This window comes from Scomber scombrus, chromosome 13 (genome assembly GCF_963691925.1).
Source record: "Scomber scombrus chromosome 13, fScoSco1.1, whole genome shotgun sequence".
Classification (NCBI taxonomy): domain Eukaryota; kingdom Metazoa; phylum Chordata; class Actinopteri; order Scombriformes; family Scombridae; genus Scomber; species Scomber scombrus.
In genome coordinates, this window is record NC_084982.1 from 27107286 (window position 1) to 27132997 (window position 25712).

Sequence of the window (25712 nt, forward strand, 5' to 3'; positions counted from 1 at the left end):
TACTCAAAATTCAGGAAGGTACTGCGGATCAAAAAGCTGCATCGCGGGTTAAAAAACAGTCACACTGGTATCCATTACTTCTTTTTTCTCTCTCTTCTTTTTTTTGTGTGTTTTTCACCCCTGATTTTTCCAAAGTTTTACATATAAAAACTTTTTTTTTTGTATGAAATATAAACAAGCTCTAACCATGATACACAGACGTGTGCATTTGAAGCTGAAAAAAGTAAGAAAGAAAAAGAAAAACTGCAGAAAAAATAAAAGAAGACAAGTAATAATATGTTCTTAATGTGTCAATGATCACATGATGTTGTCCTATAAACATAAATAGTATGTTCTGGTGTCATGAATGTTATTACCGTTGAGTTTGTCATTATTTAGGCCTCCACCAACACCACCTATAACCATCATCATCATCATCATCGTCATCTTCATCGCTCATACTGCACGTCGCTCGACAGATCCAGATATATATTCTTTGAGCATCGTTTTGGCTTAAAAACCGTTATTTCCCTCATTTTTTTATGAAAAGAAAGAAGAAAAAAAAAGAAACAAAACAATAAAATAAAATAACATTCACCCAAAAAAAAAAATCCAGCCCTTCTTGTGTTCGGTCTGGTCTCTCTCTCTCTCTTTTTTTTCCTTTTCTTTTCTTTTTATTCTCCTTTTTTATATTCTGGATCGCCTTCCTCGTTCCCCATCGACATCCGTAGCTGAACGAGTAATCAAAACAAAACAAAAAAGCACAGAAGCGTCACCAGCCCTCCCGCATCCAGAGCCTGTCCTTTTACACCACCACCACCCCCCCCCCCCCCCCCCCACCCTCCATCCCTCCATCCCCCCCTCCCTGAACCCCCCCGACCCTCCCAGCCTCTCGACCCAAACCAGCCGCTGTTAGACTTTGGAGGTCCGAAGTTAAGACATGACTCCAAACACGGGATTGTGGCGACAGATGCTCGGCCCGATCTCCTCGTAGTCCTTTTTGGTGTGGCAGACCTGGTAGAACTCAGGCTGAGGAGACACAAAGAAGAAGAAGAAGATGAAGATGAAGAAGATGAAGAGTGTTAACATCAAGCTTTAGAACAGAGATGTCAAACTCATTTTCATTCAAGGGCCACAAACACCTCACTTTGATCTCATGTGGGCCAGACCAATAAAAAGAAGGAAGGAAGGAAGGAAGGAAGGAGGGAAGAAATGGAGAAGGGAAAGAAAAGAAGGTATGAAGGGAAGAAATGGAAGGAAGGAGGGAATGATGGAAAAGAAGGTGAGGAAGGAAAGACAGATGGAAGGAAGGAAGGAAAGACAGATGGAAGGAAGGAAGGAAGGAAGGAAGGAAGGAAGGAAGGAAGGAAGGAAGGAAGGAAGGAAGGAAGGAAGGAAGGAAGGAAGGAAGAAATGGAGAAGGGAAAGAAAAAAGGTATGAAGGGAAGGACGGGAGGAAGGAAGGAAGGAAAGAAGGAAGAAATGGAGAAGGGAAAGAAAAGAAGGTATGAAGGGAACGAAGGAAGGAAGGAAGGAAGGAAGGAAGGAAGGAAGGAAGGAAGGAAGGAAGGAAGGAAGGAAGGAAGGAAGGAAGGAAGGAAATATGGAAGGAAGGAAATATGGAAGGAATGATGGAAAAGAAGGTGAGGAAGGAAAGACATGGAAGGAAGGAAGGAAGGAAGGACAGATGGAAGGAAGAAAGAAAGAAAGAAAGAAAGAAAGAAAGAAAGAAAGAAAGAAAGAAAGAAAGAAAGAAAGAAAGAAAGAAAGAAAGAAAGAAAAGAAGACAGGAAGGAAAGTGGGCCGTATTGGACCCCTCATCGGGCCGGTTCTGGCCCACGGGCCTCATGTTTGACACCCCTGCTTTATAAGAACACTTTAACATTTTAAACAGTATATTTTCATGTCTGTTTTCTTCAGCAGGTTTAACGTCTTTGTTCAGGTTTGATGGTTCATTTGTTCATTAGAAACAAACAGCTGCTGCGTTTAAAGACCAACTGAAGAAGAAAACAGCAACAAAAAGAAATAAATTCATATATTTACTGTCTCCTTGGAGACCATAAAACTATAAAGCCATCCGATCCTCATTTTAAACCCTGTTTGCATAAAGCAGACATTAGCACCACATAATAAAACATTAGTGCCATAACCCGTTCATTTCAATGGGACAGCATGTACTGGATACACTGGTGCAGCCGGAGGGTCAATGCTGGATCATAATATATATTTATATATATATATATTCAGTCTGAACAGTAAAAACAGACACACACTTGAATAAATCACATATTAGCTGTTTATTTAAAGTCTATGTAAAGGTAAATAAGAGATTTTTTTTTTTAGACATATTATACATGTTTAAAGATAATGGCTGAAAATATGTGAAAAGACTGAATTATGTACGACTGAATCGTGGATTTAGTGTTTTTTCATCATTTCTTATTCAGGATTTTTAAGGTTGGCCTAAAATAGTGGCTGTATGACGTCAGATGAAACTTTCATCGGAGACAAATGGGATTAATTTGGGATAATCTGCTGTTATTGGTAAGTGAACTACTTCAAGCCACAATGAAGCAACCGAGGACTTTTCAGCAGGGAAGTTAAAATATTAAATGCACCAAACTCCATTGAAAAAAATGCCAATTTAATATAACAATGATTAGCAATGGATTTTGTGTTAACTAGTCATTTAAGTTACACTTTTTACTGAAGTAAGTCAATATTTACCTACAAAAATAGATGCCGAATTAAAAAGTGTCTCCTAAAGTTGATTTATTTTTAATTTATATAATGCGTGTTGCTTCCTTTAAACCTACAAACAAGGCTAATTTAAGTTGTATGTTGTGTGTTTCCGTAGTGACACATTTAGGGAAAGTAAAACTATTCCAAAACTTTCTGAAAATACAATATGATGATTTACTGTACAATTACTAGAAATGTATACTTTAGATATTATATAATTTTCACACATATAAAAATGTTTCCAACCTTGACTTTGCACCAATTTGGTACAATAGTCCTTATAAGTTATGAGTATTTCCTCCTTTTCTATATAAAGAAGAATCCTTGATATATATTATACTAATTGATGCAAAATCTCTAATTATAATTTCAGTTGGACTTTAAATAACTAAACAGTGATAATATAAAGCTGTGTGTTCATTAATTCATTAATACTGAAAGCCTTTTATGATGTTTAACAGTTTTTTGGTGGATTTATCTCCAGCTTTAAACTATCATTTGATATTAATGAGGCAGATTTCTGTAAAGACTAACAATTTAGAAACATTAAGCCGACTTTAACCGAGCAGCTTGAGCAGTAATTATTCATAACTGTGAAACAACTCAATTAAATTTAACATTAATTAGCATTTTTGTGAATTTTGGCCTTTTGATCAAAAGGTGGGAAAGTTAAAAAAAGAAAGAATAATGAAATGTCACAATAACCTCCCACATATTCACCTGAGGTTAGAATAAATGATGTAATAATATTTAATGTTTGTGATACTCACAGTCGACGCTAACATTGATCCACCGAACCAAACGGCGTATCTCTGCATATGATGAGTGATAACTTGGACATCGATTGGTTTGGGCTGAAAGAGAGAGAAGAGTTCACACATCAGTTACTCTCAGTGTTAGTTTAGAGGAGATGTAGTGATGGTGTGAATGTGACAGAGAGCAGGATGGAGGAGAGGAAGAAGAGGAGGAGGGTTTAAAAGATGTGTAGTTTAGCATTTTAAATATGATCAATGTGTCATAGATGTTATTACACACGTGGTTTATACAGCAGAGGAAGATAAGAAGGAGAAGGAGAAAAAGAAGGAGGAGAAGGAGAAAGAGAAGGAGAAAAAGAAGGGGGAAAATAATGAGAAGGAGAAGGAGAAAAAGAAGGAGAAGAAGTAGGAGAATGTGAAAAAGAAGAAGGAAAAAAAGGAGAATAAGAAGGAGAAGGAGGAGAAGAATGAGAAGGAGAAGAAGGAGAAAAAGAAGGACAAGGAGGAGAAGAAGAAGGAGAAGGAAAAGAAAAAGAAGGGGGAAAATAATGAGAAGGAGAAGGAGAAAAAGGAGAATAAGAAGGAGGAAGAGAAGAAGGAGAAGGAGGAGAAGAATGAGAAGGAGGAGAAGGAGTGAAAGAAGGAGAAGGAGGAGAAGAATGAGAAGGAGGAGAAGGAGTGAAAGAAGGAGAAGGAGGAGAAGAAGGAAAATGAGGAGAAGGAGGAGAAGAATGAGAAGGAGGAAAGGAGTAAAATAAGGAGAAGGAGGAGAAGAATGAAAAGGAGGAGAAGGAGAAAAAGAAGGAGAAGGAGAAGAATGAGAAGGAGTAAAAGAAGGAGAAGGAGGAGAAAAAGGAGGAGAAGGAAAAGAAAAAGAAGGGGGAAAATAATGAGAAGGAGAAGGAAAAGAAAAAGAAGGAGAAGAAGTAGGAGAATGTGAAAAAGAAGAAGGAAAAAAAGGAGAATAAGAAGGAGAAGGAGGAGAAGAATGAAAAGAAGGAGAAAAAGAAGGAGAAGGAGGAGAAGAAGGAGAAAAAGAAGGAGAAAAAGGAGACGAAGGAAAAAGAATGCGAAGGAGGAGACAAAAAGAAGGAGAAGAGGACAAAAAGGAGAGGGAGAAAAGAAGGAGGAGAAGGAGAAAAAGAAGAAGGACAAAAGAAGAATGAGAAGGTGAAAAAGAAGAAGGTGAAGAACAAGGAGGAGAAGAATAAGGAGGAGGAGAAGGAGTAAAAGAAGGAGAAGGAGGAGAAGAATGAAAAGGAGGAGAAGAAGGAGAAAAAGAAGGAGAAGGAGGAGAAGAAAGAGAAAAGGAGACAAAGGAGAAGAAGGAGAAGAAGGAGAAGGAAAAAAGAATGAGAAGGAGAAAAAGGAGACAAAAAGAAGGAGAAGGGGACAAAAAGGAGAGGGAGAAAAGAAGGAGGAGAAGGAGAAAAAGAAGAAGGACAAAAGAAGAAGGAGAAGGTGAAAAAGAAGAAGGTGAAGAACAAGGAGGAGAAGAATAAGGAGGAGGAGAAGGAGTAAAAGGAGGAGAAGGAGGAGAAGAATGAAAAGGAGAAAAAGAAGGAGAAGGAGAAGAATGAGAAAAAAGGAGGAGGAGCAGAAGGAGAAGGAGAAAAAGGAGACGAAGGAGACAAAGGAGAAGAAGGAGACGAAGGAGAAGAGGACCAAAAAAAAGAAGGACAAAAGAAGGAGGAGAAGGTGAAAAAGAAGAAGGTGAAGAACAAGGAGGAGAAGAATAAGGAAAAGGAGAAGGAGAAAAAGAAGGAGAAGGAGAAGAATGAAAAGGAGGAGAAGAAGGAGAAAAAGGAGGAGAAGAAGGAGAAAAAAAGGAGGAGGAGCAGAAGGAGAAAAAGAAGACAAAGGAGAAGAAGGAGACGAAGGAAAAAAGAATGAGAAGGACAAAAAGGAGACAAAAAGAAGGAGAAGAGGACAAAAAGGAGAGGGAGAAAAGAAGAAGGAGAAGGAGAAAAAGAAGAAGGACAAAAGAAGGAGGAGAAGAATAAGGAGAAGGAGAAGGTGAAAAAGAAGACTGTGAAGAACAAGGAGGAGAAGAATAAAGAGAAGGAGAAGGAAAAAAGAAGGAGGAGAATGAGGAGGAGAAAAAGGAGGAGTATCTCACCTTGAGCTTTCCTCCGCTCAGCTCTTCGCTCATCTTCAGTCTTGCGTCCACCGATCTCTTCAAGTCTCTCTGCAGACGACGACCAAAGTCTCTGAACATGGTGGAGCCTCCTGATAGGACCACGTTCTGTAGAGAGACATAATGTTTATATGATGTTAGAGTTAATAAAGTAGACCAGGTTCTGTAGAGAGAGTTAGAGTCAATGTTTATATAATGTTAGAGTTAATAAAGTAGACCACGTTCTGTAGAGAGAGATATCAATGTTTATATAATGTTAGAGTTAATAAAGTAGACCACGTTCTGTAGAGAGACATAATGTTTATATGATGTTAGAGTTAATAAAGTAGACCACGTTCTGTAGAGAGAGTTAGAGGCAATGTTTATATAATGTTAGAGTTAATAAAGTAGACCACGTTCTGTAGAGAGAGATATCAATGTTTATATAATGTTAGGGTTAATAAAGTAGACCACGTTCTGTAGAGAGACATTAAGTTTATATAATGTTAGAGTTAATAAAGTAGACCACGTTCTGTAGAGAGATATAATGTTTATATAATGTTAGAGTTAATAAAGTAGACCACGTTCTGTAGAGAGAGTTAGAGTCAATGTTTATATAATTTTAGAGTTAATAAAGTAGACCACGTTCTGTAGAGAGACATTAATGTTTATATAATGTTAGAGTTAATAAAGTAGACCACGTTCTGGAAAAGGACATCAACGTTAGGGTTTAATAAAGTAGACCAGAACAAGTGATAACATGAAGAAATGGAATAAAAATGATGAAGGAACAAGGAGAAAATATAAGAATGATAAATTATTTATAAATAAAATTAAGAGAATAAGAAATAAAGGTTACTCTTAAAAGGTTAAAATAGATTAAAAAGACAAAGGTAAAATAAAATAAACGAGATAAAGTTTAATTTTTAAAGTTTAAAAAAGAGATTTAAAGACAAAAGAACATATTTTACAACACTGTAAAATAAAAAATAAATAAATTACAAACATATAATAATAATAATAATAATAATAATAATAATAATATAATAAATAAATAAAGTAAAATTAATAAGAGAAAATAAAAAATAAAATAAATGAGATAAAGTTTAATTTTTAAAGTTTAAAAAAGAGATTTAAAGACAAAAGAACATATTTTACAACACTGTAAAATAAAAAATAAATAAATTACAAAAATATAATAATAATAATAATAATAATAAATAATAATAATAATAATAATATAATAAATAATTATAATTATAATATAATAAATACATAAAGTAAAATTAATAAGAGAAAATAAAAAATAAAATAAAATAAAAATAAGAGAGAATAAAAGAAAAAAGTTTATAAAAAGAATAAAATAAACTAGGTTGAAAAAGTTTTTCTAAAAGTTAAACTTTAAAAACGAGGTTAAAAGAAGAGATGAAAAGACAAAAGAACATATCAGTAAATCATCAGAGTGACATTTCCGTCTCCCTCGCTTCCTTTCATCCTGTCATCTTTCTATTCAGCGAGGAGCCTCAAACACAACAAAGCTATTCATCATTTCACACTAATTTAATCTAATAAATACAAACTTTAACTATAGAGAGCTTCTTCTTCACTGTAGTCTATGACAGCTTTAACAATAAAAGACCTTCAATTGATTCACTAACAGATCTGAATGTGATCTAATCAGCTTTGTAATAAGTTAAAGGTTGAATGGAAAGATGCAGTTATTCAAGCTTATCTTAAATAAAATAAAAGGAGCTTAATCTTTCTACACATTTCATCATGGGCGTAGCGGTGGGCTCACCTTGTAGAGAGGACGCCTGACATCGATGGGGCAGTTCTGGATGACCTCGTCCACCACCTCAGAGATGGGCTGGGTGAAGTCGGGGTTGGCGAACTGGGATCATAAGAAAAAGGAAAAAGTTTAAAGAGGACATAAGGTGCACATTTCCAGCTTTATATTTATATTCTGGGGCTTTATTGGTGCAACTTTGCATGATTTAAAGTTAAATAAAACTCCTTATTTATCTTCTACTGGTTCTTTATGAAGCTCCTCAGTTCAGCCTCTGTCTGTTAACAGGCTGTTTTAGCTCCTGTCTCTTTAAGATAAACACACCTTGTTCTGGCTCCAGAGGCTACGTCAACAAAACTTCACTCAAAATATGAACTTCCTTAAATATATGTGTACTTTTTTTTAAGCGAAAATTCAATCCACAACTCACAGAACAACCTTAGGAACATGTGGAAACAATCTTATGTCATCACGACGAGGAAATAGAGGTTAAAAGCCAGTTTCATGACAAACCTTATAAATATTGCAATAGGGGAAAATTTAACATACATACGACTAAGTTCTTTAAATCCTTCCCAAATGTCAACATTTTCTTTAAATTGAATTCAATCTGTATAAAGATACTCTCATAACCCTCATGCTGTAGCCTCTGATTAAGATACACTAAAAGGTATTGATCTTATTGTTTATTCATTTAGCTTTAATCATTATTTATATTTGACCATTTTATTTATGTGTTTTTCCTTCTTTCTTTTTTTTTTTTTTTTTTTACAAAGATGTGTTAATTTAATATCTGCTTTATTCACATATTGTAAATGACTATGGTTTATAATGTTCAATAAATATTAAAAAATATATTTTTTTTTCTTTTGATTAAGATACGTTATGGTATTAATCATGTCTTATTTATTTTTGCTTAAATAATATACATTTATACCCTATTTTTATTTATTATTTACTCTTATAAAAATATTTAAAGGTTTTTTTTCTCAATTTATTCTCTTTTTTCCTCTCAAACTGCAGCAGAAATGTGCAATTTATTTCACATATACCTGCTTCTGCTTCTATAAAGTCACATCTAATATTTAATAACTATAAAAATATATTAATTTATAACTATCACAACTATATAAATGTCTGTTATTAAGTGAAGTGATTGAATCCAGCCTGCAGGGACTGACTGACTGACCTCGGGGTGGAAGAAGATTTCGGGCCCGAGGAAACGCTCGTAACCAACGTCGATGGTGAACTCCTTCTTGCTGATGGCGTTGATGCCGGTGTACTGCTTAATCCACTTGGAGGCGTCTGTGTCGTACTTGCTGAACTCTTTGACTAGATCCGGACACACGTAGCTGTACCGCTCCTGATGGAAGAAAAAAAAAGATTTTAATCAGAGGACAGAAGAAAATAACAAACAAGCCAAATCATCCCAAATATGCCCTGGTGTGTGTTAGTATAGAAGTCAAATAATCAGTGTGTTGTAAAGCAGCACTGATAATGAGAGCAGGGACTGTTTGTTTACCTTTGCTGCTAGACTCTATTTCTATTTAGGAACTTATAAAAGCACATTTCATTTAAAAACCAATACAGTTATTTGTGCCATAATTGATTTTTTTTTCTTCTTCTATGGACTGAGAATATGAATGAGGAGAACTTGCAGTATGCTTATAAGTTGAACTCACATAACTTGGTGTCTTTGTCTAAGAAAAGGAGCTGTTTAATAAACATGACGGAGGGGGAATTGAGGTGAATCAATATAAAATGTGGTGATTGACAGCTGATATTGTTTATTTAAGACCTTAAAAGTTGGAGGATGGGGGGGGGGAATTAAAATATTTTCATTAATGCACAAATAAAGACACAAAGTTTAACATTAAAACACTTCTATTTTATAATTAATCAACTTTAATTCTGTGCATATAGTGGTTTTAATGATCAGGAACCAATTAAATCAGATATTTGAAGGACAGCAGCTGACTGATACTGCCCCCTGGTGTCCAAATGAGGAAATACAAGGTTCCAGTTTTTTTAAATTAAACTTTTAACCTTTACATACTGCTGTAAAAACACCCCAAATGTTCTTTTACTCTGAAATTTGACCCAAAATGCAGAAAATGAAAATATTTTAAAATGTGTACACATGTTTGTCCATTGAGGCTGTTCTGGGTCAAATTCTCCCCGTATCTATTGACATGTGTTTTAGTGAAATGAATAGTTAATAGTTTTAATAAGATAGTAGTTATGAGGATTTCTTGTTATGATGTAGCAGTGAAGACTGATGGCTCTAATGGTTATACAATAAACCCCACAGCTCCATAAAGCTCTGCTCATTTTACACTTTACATATAAAATAACATTTCAATCATTATTGCTATGTTATATTTTCATGTCTTATGTAAAATAGAACATGATATTGTGTGATAGAAGCTGTTTTTCTCCAAAAATACAAAATACACTTTCAATAAAATAACATTTAACCACCAAAAAGAGACATTTAAATGACTAAAAGAGACATAAATTGACTAAAGAAACCTAAAAACTACCAAAAAGAGATGAAAAAATTACTAAAAACAACTAGTTACCATGGTAACTATGAGACGGAGTGACTAAAGAGACTCAAAACTACCAAAAAGAGACATTTCAATCATTATTGCTATGTTATATTTTCATGTCTTAGGTAAAATAGGACATGATATTATGTGATAGGAGATGTTTAGTGGTGTAAAAGTTAAAAAATACACTCTCTCTGCTTTCTGAAACATGAATCAAGGTTTAATCACATTTATTGATCCAAATAGATATAATTGAATGTTTAACAGGTAGAAATAAGATATTATATGGAGATTATGTATATTATACTTCTGACATCGCCTGTTTTGTATGTTTTTTATTATGTTGTTTTGCTAATTTTATATTTTTACATCAAAATCTTTGTTAATTCTTTAAATCAGTGAAGTGTCTCTATGATAAAGATAAAGTCAAATTTAGCGGACTAATACTACCACCTGGTGGCCAAATGAGGAAAAACATGGTTCCACTTTTTCTATTAAACTTTAAAAAACCTCAGATGTGGCTCAGTTCAGTGTCTTTATGGTGAAGATAAAGTCAGCTGAGGAAGAAGAAGTACAAGAAGAAGAAGAAAAAGAAGAAGAAGAAGAAGAAGAAGAAGAAGAAGAAGAAGAAGAAGAAGAAACTAATCTAACAGCAAACTTCCACAAACTGCTTCTTCAATTATTTAAGTTTCACTCTGTGGCCTCTGACGTCCAGCAGCGGCGGCGGCAGCAGCGGCAGTGAGCACCAAGCCGACGCTAACGAGACGCCAACGAACGACGAGGCTAATTAAAAATAATGAGCTGTGTGAGTTGACCCCTATATGAGCCAGTCATCAAAGTTTAACACTTTATTATATGTAAAATAATTCAGTTTGTGCTTCTACAGACAGAAATGTGAGAAACGCTCAGTTCATCATCTGGAAATACGAGCAAATGTGTCTCCGTTAACGTCCTAGTAGTATTTAAAGTATATTTTAGGTGGTTTATTTCTATCTTCATATGCCATCTGATTTATCCGGGTTTTAAATGTATGCTTAAACTTTATTGTATCATAATTTTGCTCCTTTTCATAATGCATTTTACACTTTGAACAATCTGCAAAAGGCCTTAAAGTTAGATTCTTTACAGCTGTTAAAAGGCTTGTTTTAAACTACTTGTATTAATTAATCGTTTTATTTTCTTCCATTCACCTCCCTAATATTGTTTTGCAATTATCTTTCAAGGTAAAATAAAGGTTTATAACTAAATAACATATTTCTGCCTTTGTAAAGCACATTTGGTGCTATATAAATAAAGTTAAATTCAAACTTAAATGAAAGAAGCAGGATATGAGTATATATATATATGTGTGTGTATACTTTAACTGTATTATTATATGTGCATTATATATATATAGCCAATTATTATACATGTTTAGTATTTGTTATGCACATTGCACCCAGCTACACTCTTTACAAACCGAAGTTATAAGGTGCTTCATTTGATACGATATTAACAGAATAACATAAAAACACAATAAAAACAATAATTGAGCATAAATTTGAATGAAAACATTAAACAATGAATAAAACAACAAAAAGAAGCAAAACCTGTCTGAACAGTTGGATCTTTAAAAGCTAATAAAGCCAATTATTATAAATGTTTTAATGTATTATAAATGTTTTGTACATTGGGATTTACTAAATGACCTTTTCAGTCATATATTTATTTATTTATTTGTTATTTTGTATCATTTTTCCTTTTGGTTTGTCAATATTTCTGAAGGAAGATGAAGAAAACAAGGACATTTGATTATTGACTTTATTTATAAATGTGTATTAAAGTTTAATGACTGAAATAAACTAAACTAAACTAAAGTTTCACTATTCAGCTGAACGACGTGAGACACTAAAGTTGTATAAAACTCTAAAAAGGAGACTTAACATAAAGCTTAAAGACAGGAAACTGACTACCAGCTAATATCTTGCTTGTTTAATCAAAAACAAACAAAGTCATGATCTTGATATTAGCACTTTATGCATTGTGTAACTTATTGACTTCTTTCTTCTGATGGGAAACACTAACCTTGACTGCCTTGGCCGTCTCCAGCGACTGCTCCGGAGGGATGCCCACCTCCCTCTCTCTCAGGAGCTGCTGGGTGAAGTAGGTTATGTCTCGTCCTGCGATGGGAATGTGCTTTATACAGCTGCCGATAACGTAACCTTCAGCCTGAGACACACACACACAGAGAGAGAGAGAGAGAGAGAGAGAGAGAGAGAGAGAGAGAGAGAGAGAGAGAGAGAGAGAGAGAGAGAGAGAGAGAGAGAGAGAGAGAGAGAGAGAGAGAGAGAGAGAGAGAGAGAAAGAGAGAGAGAGGTGATGTCATGAATGGGAAACTCACTAGAAGGAAGTGCAAGTTTGGAAGAAACACAAACAGTTTTATAGTTGAGTTTACAACTTGGGTTCTCTTCATCAGATTAGTATCCTGGGACTTTCTTCTACATTTTCACACACAGTTGTTGTTTTTTTTGGCTCTTTTTTTTTGTGCATATTCAGCAGCGAGCAGCCACAGACATGCTGATTCAGTCAACCCCAAAACATCTAAATGTATTCTGCAAGCACATTTCCTAAAGCTGAGTAATTCCTTCCGAGGCCCTGATGAAAAACGCTGTGTCCTACTTTATTTTTAAAAGATCAACTCTATCCTGTTACTGGATCTCAGTTAACAGGTGGAAATATTATTTAAAACAAGGCTGGAAATTCTTCATTGGTAAATCACACTCTTGGAAAAAGCAATAAAAATCTGAAGTTTCAAACCACACCTAAAATTTTAAACGCTTTTTAAAGAGAAGCATAAATGATAAAATGCCAATGAATAAATAGTTAAGTGGCAAACAGGCTTATAACACTGTTTATATTCTGCATTCTTTCCACTGATTATTAACCACAGTGCATCGAGTTTAACAGCAGCACAAACGTTTATGGAAAATTAAAAAATGACACCCATATGTGATAATGTTAAAAATGTCAATAGAAAACCGCAGGCATTCATTCTGCTGCTGTAACTGCCTCCATTATTCAAGATGTTGGAAACTGGCTGCAGGGATTTTTTTCTTTCTTTCTCTCCTGTTCGGCCACATGAGCATCAGAGACATCGGCATCTGATATGTTACGTTGTCTACAGTCGCTGTTACAGTTTGTCCCCAAGGTGTCAGATAGATGTCATGTAGGCCTGTCATAATAATTATCAACTTATCGTACAATAACGTAATAATCAGCATCATCATGTCTATATATGGACTTATCGTATGATGCATGGACATGACCTTTGACCTCACAAATTCACATTAGCAGCTAAGAGGCTATTCATGTCACATTGGCTAAGTGAGTAGTGTCCTCCATTCCTCACTGTGCACATCCTGAGTGGAGACTGCATTATTATCCTATTATATTATTATTATCATTATATCAGTGGTATAAAATGATCTTTAAATGACAGTAATATCGTTTATCGCGATTATTTCTGAGACAATATATATCGTCCAATAAAAGGATTATCCTGCCAGGCCTGTTGTCATGTTAGCAGAGGAAAGCTGGAAGCTCCCACATCAATAGTTCACATACTTTTGGTCATAAAGTGTAGAAAACACTTCTTACCACAGTCATCTGCTCCCTAGAATAATAGTTAAATGTAAGCTGTGAGTGTTTATTAACAATCACAAATGAGCAGAATCAGCACCGTGATAAATTAAAGAAGTCGTCCTGAATGAAGCAAAATAAAAAACTCCTTAGTTTCTGTGAAATTTTAACTAAATTTAAATAATCTTTTATGAAAATGTGAAAATACATTGATATAAATGTGCTGCCGCTTTAAACTCTGCAGCTCTGCTCCTGTTCGGTCAATATTTACACAGGAAACGTTGATTAATCAGGAATGAGGAAGTGCGTGTGTGTGTGTGTGTGTGTGTGTGTGCTTAGGTGTGATTGGTGTACTTTGGCCAGTGTGTGTGTGTGTGTGTGTGTGAGTGTGTCTGTCGATCTGGAGAGAAAATAAACTCACCACAGGGATGACGTGGGTGACACCATCTCCGCTGTCGATGACGGTGCCTGTCAGCGTCCTCTCGCCCACCTGTCTGGACGTCCAGGAGGCGGCTAGAGCGAGAACAGCCTGATACACACACACACACACACACACACAGGGGGAAATATCACACTGATTAAACTGCACAATATAAACGTAATTAAGTTTATTTTATCTTTTAACACACAATCGTTGAGGCGGACCTGCACAGCGATGTACAGCCCCGGTACGTTGAAGGACTCGAACATGATCTCGGCTGTGTACTCTCTGTTTTCTGGTGTGTTCAGAGGCGGCTCCGTCTGTTAAAAGAGAGAAAAGAGCACATAAACACAGCACAGTTAATATACAACACACATATTCAGCTTTAATGGAAGCATAGTGTAAAATATACTGCATATAAACTGACCTACTGCTGCTATTTAATGTCACAAAGCTTCAGTAATAAACACAGAGATGATTTATTAAGCAGAAGTTGGGCTGTTATTTATATTTGGCTGCAACATGTTGTCGTTTACATGATGCAGGATGTTAATGTCACACTGAAGAGAAGAGAGGAGAGAGGTAAACGTTTTTTAAGAGGCTCACCAGGAGGAAGTAGTGATCCTCAGGCTCGGCCCTCAGGTACTTGAAGATGATCTGCTCCATGAAGCGCTCCATGAGGTCCCAGTCCTCCACGATCCCATGACGGATTGGCCACTGTTGGTATCAAAAGGAGGAAGTTAATTATAGCAGCAAAGTGTAGAGAGATTACTCATTCTTTCAGTGTTTTACATTCAATCTTATGTGTTCATGTTTCTTTTACAAACACCTGCATCAACTGAATATCTGAACTGGAGGAGCTGTGATTCAGTGTGTGCAGTGTAAACATGCAGTTCATCATGCTGAGAGTCAACGAGCAGGTTTTTATGCTTAAATCTGTAAGCAGACGTCATGCATCTGGTATGACAGAGTCGGCAGGTGCAGCAGATCAATGACACTTGAGGATGAGGGAAGTTCAGTAATTGTAGTTTGAGACTTGGATCAATTTTTTAAAATATCTTAAATGAGGCTTTCTCACAGTATACTTGAACATTTATTTACTTATTTTGTTGGTATTCATCTTAACCAGTGATTTCACTAGTCAATCAAACACAGGCGTTAACAGTAATAACTATCAAGAAGGATGCATTGTTTCAGAGTCAGGGCCCAATTCTATATTACACACTAATAGTATGTATTATATACTAAATGCATTTGTTTTTGTCTCTTCAAAATCAAAAGTCAAAGTCAACTTTATTATCCTAAAATATTGCCTAAGAATAATTTTGCAAGATATTTTGCACAAAAATAGAGCATCAAGTCCTTTGTTTTGATGCATGTTTTTTTCTTTGTTCCTATTAAACTTAACTTTTATACTAACATGAACAAATATACATGCAACACTACATTTTAATCAGACTGCAGCTTTACATTGTCACTGCAAATTCAACTTTACAAACAGTGTTTTTACAGAAGATATTTTGATATATCACAGTAGAAAAAGCAGTTAAACTCTCTAAAGGTAATACTTTCTTAATAGATTTAATTATAGATAAGGGAATTAAAGTTTACTGATGTTATTCTGTATTTTCTGTGGTTAATCAACGTTACAATGTATGTAAATGTGAGTGTTTCTCGCTGGTTTCCATGATGTGTTGATGACACTGACAACAGAAAGAGTGAGTGTTCAGTTTGCAAGCACGTAATTTTCAGATATCTGATAAGAGTCAAATTGTTCCCCTTTAAAATGAGATGGCAGTTCTCTCTGCACACAAAGGGATTAATTAGTGAGTGAAGTCTCTCAGAAGAGCAGCAAGTGTCCTCTTTCTTTTTAAAAAATGCCTCCTAGACTATAAAACCTTTTACAACTCTTCCTCTTAGCTTGCTGACCGCTGCTGCTGCTGCTGCTGCTGCTGCTGCTGCTGCTGCTGCTGCTGCTGGTCAGCTCTGCCAGCTGTGACGGCCGTGTTGCGTTTGGGGCGTTGTCTGGTTTTTTCCTATGACTGAGACATGAAAGCTCCAGACTGAGACTAAACTAAGAAGCAAAAGTCTGAAACAATACTTCAGCCACAAGTCAAGGCAAGCTGTTTGAGTATATATTATTTTAATATTTTTTACATGTAGTAAAACTTCTGTTATTAGTTTACAAGCCTAATCGTATTCCTATTCAGCTCTGCAGCCGCGAGACTGGGTCACCTCCTGCTGTGTGTGTGTGTGTGTGTGTGTGTGTGTGTGTGTGTGTGTGTGTGTGTGTGTGTGTGTGTGTGTGTGTGTGTGTGTGTGTGTGTGTGTGTGTGTGTGTGTGTGTGTGTGTGTGACAGAGAGAGAGAGAGAGAGAGAGAGAGAGAGAGAAAGTGTGTGTGTGTGTCTGGGAGTGAATGTGTGAGTGTGTGTGTGTGAGAGAGATAGTGTGAGTGTATCTGTGTGTGTGTGTGTGTGTGTGTGTGTGTGTGTGTGTGTGTGTGTGTGTGTGTGTGTGTGTGTGTGTGTGTGTGTGTAAGTCTGAGACTGGATCAACTCTCTTGCAGAAGTGCTGAATCAGAGCTTCTCTCACCACCTGAGTATCTGCCTCGCCCTGCTCTACCCTTTCCAGGAAGCTCCTCCTCCTCATCATCATCATCATCAACAACAACCCTTCATCACCATGGAAACAACAGGAAACCATCGACAATGCCTCTGTCTGAGAGCCTGAAGTTTTATTGGCTCTAGTGGCCCCTAATTGACCCGTTGTGGATAACATGCATCTATTAATTCATTCTGTAATTCATCCCTGTTCATTGGTAGTTAAATTAATATCTTGATTTAAAGCCAAGTCTTTTATCTGTTCCTTTCTATCAAGAGTTCATGACATTCAGACTTGATTTAATTATGTTTTCCTTCTAATGAATTCCTTATGAATGAATTAATCAGTGGAGGTGATGCTCCTATTACCTTCACAAGTGCTTCATATTCATTTCAAGTATACTGACAAGTCAATGAACATCTATATAAAGAGTTTGGATGTCATAATTCATAATGCCACATCACATGTATGACACAAATACTTTAAAAGCTAATTAAGTTCATTGCCACACTGTGAAGCTTTCTCCTCTTCAACATCTCTTTCAACATCACATGTAAGAAAGGTACACCAGTACTTTAAAAGAAGCTCTGAAACATTTGAGGAGTAATTGCTTTGCCAGTCGTTGCCGTGGGTGACAGTGAAAGAAGTCGGGGTCGAGCTCGAGTACCTTTGTGGAATATGAAGGTTTGTCTACTGCCTCATCACCGATGTAGAAATCCAAGTCGTCCACCCCCTTCATCATCCTCCGCTGAGCCTGGTCTCCAACCTTGGCTGACTCTTTGATGGCGATACCTGACGAGAGAAAGTCAAGTTCAGTAAAGAGCGACAGACAACAGAGGATAAAGTCTGTTATAAACGTCAAATAAAAGTCAAATCTGATAATCTACGGTTCCTGCAGGACATTTTCATTAATTGGAACTAAGTATCAATCAAACTATAATTGACAAGCTGATAATAAGACAGAATGAGTGACAACATAAAGAAAAAATTGTGAAGAAAGTACAAAGAAAAAAGAAATGCATGCAAAAGAAGAATTAGAACAATAATAATAAAATAAAGTAAAATAAATAAGAAAAATAAATAAAAATAGGAGAGAATAAGAGAAAAAGGTTTATTAAAATAGATTAAAAACACAAAACAACAAAATTAAATAAAAGATAAAGTTGAATAAAAGCTAGACAAAAACTAAATTTTAAAAAAAGTTTAAAAATATAAAAGAAACAGATAAATTAAATCAATAAGAAGAAAAAAATTGAGACCAATGCATGCGAGAGAATATAAGAATGATAAAAACGTAAAAATAAATAAATAAATATATAATAATAATAAAATGATAATATTAATAAAATAAAACATCAAATAATAATAATAATAGAAGTTTATTAGAAGCTAGACTAAAACTAGCTTTAAAAAAAGAGATTAAAAAGAAAAAACAAACAATATAAAATAACTGAATAAGATAAAACTTATAGAATTATAATAAAAATAAAATCACTAAAAATAAAGTAGAACAAAATTTTTAAAACATAAAAAAATTAAAAACATAATAAAAATACTATAAAAAATCCTTGATCTAAAGCCAGACTGAACGGGTAGGTTTCCATTACTAAAAAAAAAAAATAGCACAAATAAACCCAACAATGTTTCCTCTAATAAAGAAGCATGATGCTCATTGTGAGAGTTGCTGAACAATTCAACACACGGTTAAAAAAAACAAAAAAAACTCACATGATGGAACGATGAACTGTGGCTCTGTGTTCCCTGCATACCCCAGTTTGGTGTAACTGTGAGAGAAAAAAAGAAAGAGAGAGTCACATTTCACTGACACAGACAAAAAAAAAAAAAACATGCATATATTAGTATTCTTCAACATTAACTTCAGCAGAGATCATCAATGCCGTCACTGTCCTTCAGCTGATTGGTCGGCTGCCAAAAAAGCAAAGAAGCAAGAAGCAAAGAAGCGAGAAGTGTCTCTGTGAGTTTACTAATGCGAGCCCATTAAAAAGCTTCATTCATGTTGTTTTCTTTAGAGTGGAAACTGAGGACTATTCATATCAACATCTCCTCTGTGGAAGCTCAACATCCTTCATAATAAACTAGCTGCTAAAGTAGAAATTCATTGACTCAAACATGCAACATTTTGGGGGGGGTTTTTTTAGGAGCGCACACGTTCATCCCCTTTAAAGCATCAAAGTCTCGATCTTGTTTAAAGCTTTTTTTTTCGTGTCCCGAGCTCTGTGCAGCACATGTGAACCAGATGTATTCCCGACTGAGGTAGACCCAGACGGACTCCCCGTACTTCCTGCCCACAGGGGCCCGGGGGACTGATAGAGGACGCTGCTGCTGCCGCTGCTGCTGCTGACGGCCGCCAGAATCACTGTGGGCATAACAGGCCACATCCTGGTCATAATAGTGGCTCCTTTCAATCCAACTTTATACAAATAAAAATAAAAAGGAGGAGGGAAGGAGGGGAGGAAGGGACACATCAGCAGGCTTTCATGAGTAAACTATGTGCTTAAATAGGCAAAAAAGAAAAGTTGTTTAAAGTGATTCTTTTCCATTTGTTCTCCAAAAAGAAAACAGTTGTTATAAGTCTAAGTCTAAGTATATAGTCGTGTATTTAGTTACAGCTACAAGATTAAACCTATAAGCAGCTCACAAAAGTGTCCTTAACACCACTTAAGAGGCTGTTTTTAATGAGTAAAGCTGCTGTGTGAAGGCTGGGTGATACTGGATTAAAGCCTGACTGATACTGGACGTCTGGGGCTGAGACCAATACTGATAATAGGGAATTTAAAATATCCAATATTGATTCTTAAACATGCATAAAAACCTGTTTTTTCTCGAATGTTGTTGCCAAACACTTGTGATATTTAATAGAGACTGTGATATTTTACAGTTTTATATAAGCTTAATATTTATAAAATGACATCAGTGCTCTGAAACAGTAAACTTCACTGAGACTTTAATATGTATATATGACACTTGAATTAGGAAAAAGGATTAAATATACATAAAATGCAACTTATATATCTTTAAAAATATATATATATCGGCCCGGTCGAGGTAGATGGCCGCCCACTCTGAGCCTGGTTCTGAGGTTTCTGAGGTTTTTTTCTTGCCACTGTCGCCAAGTGCTTGCTCATGTGGGAATGTTGAGTCTCTTTAAAATAAAACCTGAAGAGTTCGGTTTAGACCTGCTCTATGTGTAAAGTGCCTTGAGATGACTTTGTTGTGATTTGACGCTATATAAATAAATATTGATTGATTGATTGACATATCAGACGGCATAAACACTGATATATCTGTGATATCGATTTCTAATATGGATAAAATCAAATATCCTGATATTTTTTACTAAATACATCAATATCGATATCGCGGGGATGACTATTGATGCTTTCACTAAATATTTACACAATGCAACTTTTGATATATAATCATCAGTAATGTTGATATAATGACAATGTGGGTAAAAGACCAATCATAGAACAGCTGGAGCAGTCTGGTAAGTTCAGAAGATGACATCATTCTACTGTGATGCTGCTTTTAAAACCAGGAAATCACAACACTTATGTCATATTACGACATCCAACATTTAAGATGATATCTAGTCTCATATCAGGATATTGATTTATTACCCGGCCCTAAGCTGTGTGTTGCTATACGACTATTAAGATGCAAAACACCACAGCAGCAACTTCATTTCAGCTCCTGTCTCATTTTACGACCGAACAACATGACCAATAATACTCTTCTATGGTTTTTTTAATGGTTTAACACTTATGACATCATTTGTCACACCCTCAGCCTGACCCTTATATCTCCAACCACACATACAGAGGAAGCGCTACACTTTAAAGAACAATGCAAAAAAGGGTTAAAACAAAAAAAACAAAAAACATTTAAAATCATTTGTGCATCCGTTTGTTTAGCTAGTAGAGAAAAAGAAAAATTTCACAACCTCTTTTTTCCTTTCTTTTTTTGTAGCTTTAACTGAGCAACTTTTTTTTTTTAGCTTTATCTGGAAACTGAAAAAACACACATTTGGTGATTTGGGAATAAAAAACTTATATAATCAGCTTTCTGTCGAGCACAGTGAAAAAAGCCAACAGAGCTGCTGGTGTTGATTTTTTTGGGGGGGGATTTTTTTTTTGTGAAGGCACGGCCAGAAGAAACAACACGTAATAGATGCAGAGTTCAGATACAGTAGCAACTGTAGAAAAAGAGAAGCGGGCAGGTTCTCTATTTGCAGTGCAGCTAAATATAATCAAAGTCTCCACTGAGCTGCTTCTGATAGTAAACTGCAGGCAACACTCTACTCTGCTAGATCTTATCATTTATCATTTTATACTTTAATCTGCTGTTTGAGCTCATTTATTAAAGGACTAGTGCAACATTTAATAACTGATTCACAACTTTAGATTAACTTTAAGACTTTGTTCACCATTACTTACAATGAAGGAATAAAGAGGAAGTGACTTTTTAATCGTCACTATAAGCAGAAGACTAAATACAACCTAATCTAAATGTAATAATAATAACTTTATTTTTAAAGAGCACTTTTCAAAATTAAGTTACAAAGTGCTTTCCATCAAAATCAAGTAAAATGCATAAAGAGTAAAAGTGATAGTTCTGATAAAAGGTTATAAAACATTAAATTATAAAGCGGTAAAACCAACAATAGTCGAACAAATGTAGAATTAAAAACACAGAAAGGATGATGAATATATTCAGTATAACTATAAGAAAGCCTTTTCATTAAAAGTGAGTTTTAAAAAGTGATTTAAAAGATGAAACCTGACTTATTTCCAAGACAGGTTTTAAAAAATGGTGAACTTATCCTTTAATGTTATAATCCCAAATGAATGTATAGTTTATCAGCCTTTAAAAGCAGCTCTTCCCACATCGATTACTACCCTTAATTCTTGTATAACACTCTAAACTTCTGCATATAAATGGCTTTATTATACATCCCATTGCTAATGCTGCGAGCACGATAACGCTCATTTGTTACTTTGATCCTGAACAGCGTGGATCTGCGTTCAGAGACAACAACAGCTGCCTGATGACAGGAACAACAACGATGCCTGACAGCAGCAGCAGTACTGTGAACACCTTCATACCACAGAACAGTCCTGGCTTGTCTACCTCGACCTGCCTCGACAGGCTCAAACACACACACACACCACATGTTTCACAGTGGACATCATCATCATGGTGCAGGACGGCTGCAGCTGAGCATAGAGATATAAACTCCTGTGGTTAATCATAATATCTGACTATTGTTCTAGTAATCTTAGACTTGGTCCGGTAGTGATTGCAGCTTTATGTTGTGATTTTTTTAACTGTGTGCTGAAGAAATTCAACTGTAGTAAGCTGTCAAGCATCTTTCACACATGCAGTCTATCCCTTCTTGCATTGGGTTCATGTGTGAAAGGTGAACAATGATCCATATTCAGGGAAGTCTGCACCTCTGATGTCCCAACTTAAGACCTGAGCTGACTCTAACAGAGTTGACCTTTCACGCATGTAGCACACACCAGGAGACTGTGCATGTCAGACCAGATGTGTTATCAGCTACTGGACATACTGATAGTGGTTTAGGTGTGAGGAGGAGGAGGAGGAGGAGGAGGAGGAGGAGGAGGAGGAGGAGGAGGAGGAGGAGGAGGAGGAAGAGGAGGAGGAGTGACACCTGGGTCGAGCATGCAGGAGGACGGACATGAAAGTATGCAGTTATAATTTAGTGTTTTTAAGCTGCTTCTTCTTCATGTAATGTCCAAATACCTTTCTGTGATGTGTGTCTCTGCCTTGTAATGTACAGCCTTTTATTATTATTATTACCATCTTCAGGGTTGCAGTGCATGTGTGAAAGAGGCTCTAGTGACATTTCAGGGAACATGCTGGTACGTGGGAGCACTTTGGTAGTCGAGTGGTTACCACGCATGCCACGTAATCGCAGCGTCACCGGTTTAACTCCTGCAAGGGACTTTTGTTGCATGTCATCTCTCTCTCTCTCTCTCTCTCTCTCTCTGTTTCTCTGTGTTTCCTGTCTGCTACTACGTCAGCTACTTTTGAATAAAGGAAATGTTGATACTCTTGTCTTGTGAATGAAAGCAGTAACCTTGCAGAGACAAGCATTTAAAGGGTTGCATCCATCAAAAGTGGAGCCAACACTTTTGCAGGTTTCTCTCAAACTTATTGAATATTAAAATACGTGGCTTAAACATTGGCAACAGACAAAAACAAATGCACTAACTATCTAAGTACTATCTCACTTCTCATGCTTAAACTTAGCAATGAGCACTAGCCAATCAGAGACAGAGTAGAGCAAAATTCAAAAAGGTGCTCCACGCCTGCCATGTTCCTGAAAATAATAAGAAACGTCTTCTTCTTCTACTGTTGAGTTTTTATAGCAGTTAATTTCAGTAAGTGTTACATTAACGCTGTCGGTACCGCCTAGTTCGTTATTGCCATAGTATGTGTGAAAAGGTGCAAGACCTGCATGTACGTGCATGTGTGAATACTGTAAATCACAAGCAGTGCCTGAAACGTTATCTCAGAAATTTACCAGAAACTATACGTGATAGAGAAGTCTTAATTTATCTATGCTTCACACTCATTTCTCACCCTGAACCTGAATTTAACTGTGTTCCTGTTCCTGTGGTTCATGGTCACGTAGTCTGTCCTAATTACAGAAGGCTTTAAATGGGGTTGATTTGTAAAAAAGGAAGTGAAGTTGTCACTGTTTGGACATCATGAGCATTACTCAGAAACAGCTGCTTGAGCTCCCTCGGCACTTCACAACATCTGCATATAGCTGGTACTCTCTGGCAGCGCTGCGAAAAACGACAGCATGTCACCGTTTCCGCTTGGAAAAGAAAGAAGAGAAGACTGTGAACCTGATCATAAAGTGTTACTTCTGCAGATATATATATATATATGTAAAAAAGGAGAAAAAGAAAAAAAAGAGGAAGTTGTGTAGTCATTCATATTTGGAGCGTATGTGTGATGACTTAAAAAGCTTGGCCAGAAAAAGCCGAAACCATCTGCTTCTTGCAGAGAACAAACTAACCGGGGCGCAAAGGCTAACCTAATTCTCAGCTGCACTTTCTTTTTTGCTTGTAGATCAGAAGCAGCAGACTGGTTAACAGCCTGAAGGGAAGAGGAGGAAGAAGAAGAAGAAGAAGAAGAAGAGGAGGAGGGGTGTGTGTGTGTGGAGAGGTATGCAATGTGAGGAGTGACGAGTTCAAGCCTCTACATGCAAGCAATGCAAACCACGTTTAAACCCCCCCAAAAAAACTCTTATTTAAACCAAATCTACACATTTGCATCGGTTAAAAAAAGCATCAGTGCTCCTTAAAATAAGACACCAAACATTACGGTAAACACAGTGAATGACATGCAAGAGTAGAGGATAACTTTCATGCAGGATATGATTTTAAAACTTCCCTCCAAAAAGGAAAAAACAACTATAAAGAAGTTAAAATCTACCTAAAAACAACACAGGAAATTAGGTTGCACTCACACAGAGCATTACCGTAATTGCTGCAAAAAGGAGCAAGGAGAATATAGGCTACACCTCTGTATTAGTATTTTTGTCTCTCCTTTAAAATAACGCTTGCTTATTGAGTAGCAGGAAATATATATTTCACACAAACTGGTTGAGAAAATGAAAAGGGATGAGTGGAAAAGCAAAGAGGAGAAAATGTAGAGAAGTAAATAGCAAAAAACAACATGCATGGATGCCGAGAAACGACCATATATGGACTAAAAAGCGTGAATGAGGAAGTGTAGGGCTGTATAGGAAGTAGTACCGCGCCTGCTCACATCCACACTCAGGGTAGGAAAAAAAAAAAAGAAAAAAAAGAGAGAGAGAGAGGAAGAAAAAAGAAAAAAGATTCACGACGATTTGCACACTTAATCTTTTACACATTAACGTGGAAAATCTTGTCATAATTCACATGAGATATATCAGATTATACAGACATTAAGGTTACCACTGCCAATAAAAATGAATGAGAGCACAGCTGTGGAGGCTTGCAACACACACACAACCACACACACACACTTAACTATAAGCTACAAAAAAAGGGGGTTTTATTTATTTAATTATATGCATTAATATCCCCTAAGATAGCAAGAAAGCTAGAAACCTGCTGATGCAAGTAGCCACAGAGCATAACACAAAACACTATGCAGCTTAAATGACCTTTTATACCTTGCAAAATGAAGCCACTACATAATAATATTAATAATACTACTACTAATAATAATAATAGCTTTAGTTTGCATGCTAGCTCTCAGGTTATATGGTTGGCTATGTTTATATATAAACACACACACACAGACACACTGTTGCTGCAGCTGCTGACACTGACTGACAGCCTCCATAGCTCCATCATTGTGACCGGCTCCTCGGTGACACCCAAGCCGCCCTGAGTGCACTGCTCCCCGGCTACAACAGCTTACCCTGTGCCGCAGTCGACAACACACGCCGGTAGTCGACTAGCCATCTCTTATCTTCCTTTCTGCAGCTCTCTCTCTCTCTCTTCTCTTCTTTGTTGTTTTATATAATGTCCTCCTTCTTCAGAGTGTCTCTCTCTCTCTCTCTTTCTCTCTCCCAGGTTGTTTGAAGTTGCTGATGGGATATAAATATCAGGAGCCCCAGAGCTTGCACAGAGAGCCGATTCACACTTCCGCACTCGGCTTCTGGCAGCCAGGGAGAGGCAAGATGGCGGAGGCCGGGTAGAGAGCGATGCAGGCGGGGCTGAGCAGCTGTCAATCACCGGGAGAGAGGCTGGGTCTATTCACAGCAGCTCAATCAGCATGGAGGATTATTATATTATTATATATTATATATTATATTGATCAAATCCTGCACATGCACATGCAACCACACACAAGGGTGTAAAATTAGCAGTGAAATTAAAATAATAAAAGAGAGTTTTGTAAAAAAAATAAAAATAAAAATGTGAAAAATGAACAATGCAAAACTAACTGAAACTAAAGTGAATTGCAGATTAAAGAGAGAGGGATGGGTCAATTCATAGCAACTCACTCAGCAGGGAGGATTATTATATTATATATTAAAATCCTGCAAATGCATCCACACACAAGGGTTAACTAAAACTAAAATTA

The 25712-nt window shown here is 36.2% G+C and overlaps 1 protein-coding gene across 1 annotated transcript; it reads right to left on the reverse strand.

Moving 5' to 3' along the window:
• Nucleotides 1–845: 845 nt before the first annotated feature.
• On the reverse strand, nt 846–25282 carry LOC133992978 (actin-related protein 3-like). Its single transcript, XM_062431786.1, has 12 exons — nt 25044–25282; nt 18300–18355; nt 17239–17363; nt 14576–14686; nt 14194–14289; nt 13970–14077; nt 11995–12138; nt 8568–8741; nt 7391–7483; nt 5596–5721; nt 3492–3575; nt 846–1008 (listed from the first exon to the last, which is right to left on the reverse strand). Exons 1-12 carry the CDS (start codon nt 25085–25087, stop codon nt 913–915), a joined length of 1257 nt encoding a protein of 418 aa, XP_062287770.1. The 5' UTR covers nt 25088–25282; the 3' UTR covers nt 846–912.
• Between the last annotated feature and the right edge of the window lie 430 nt (nt 25283–25712).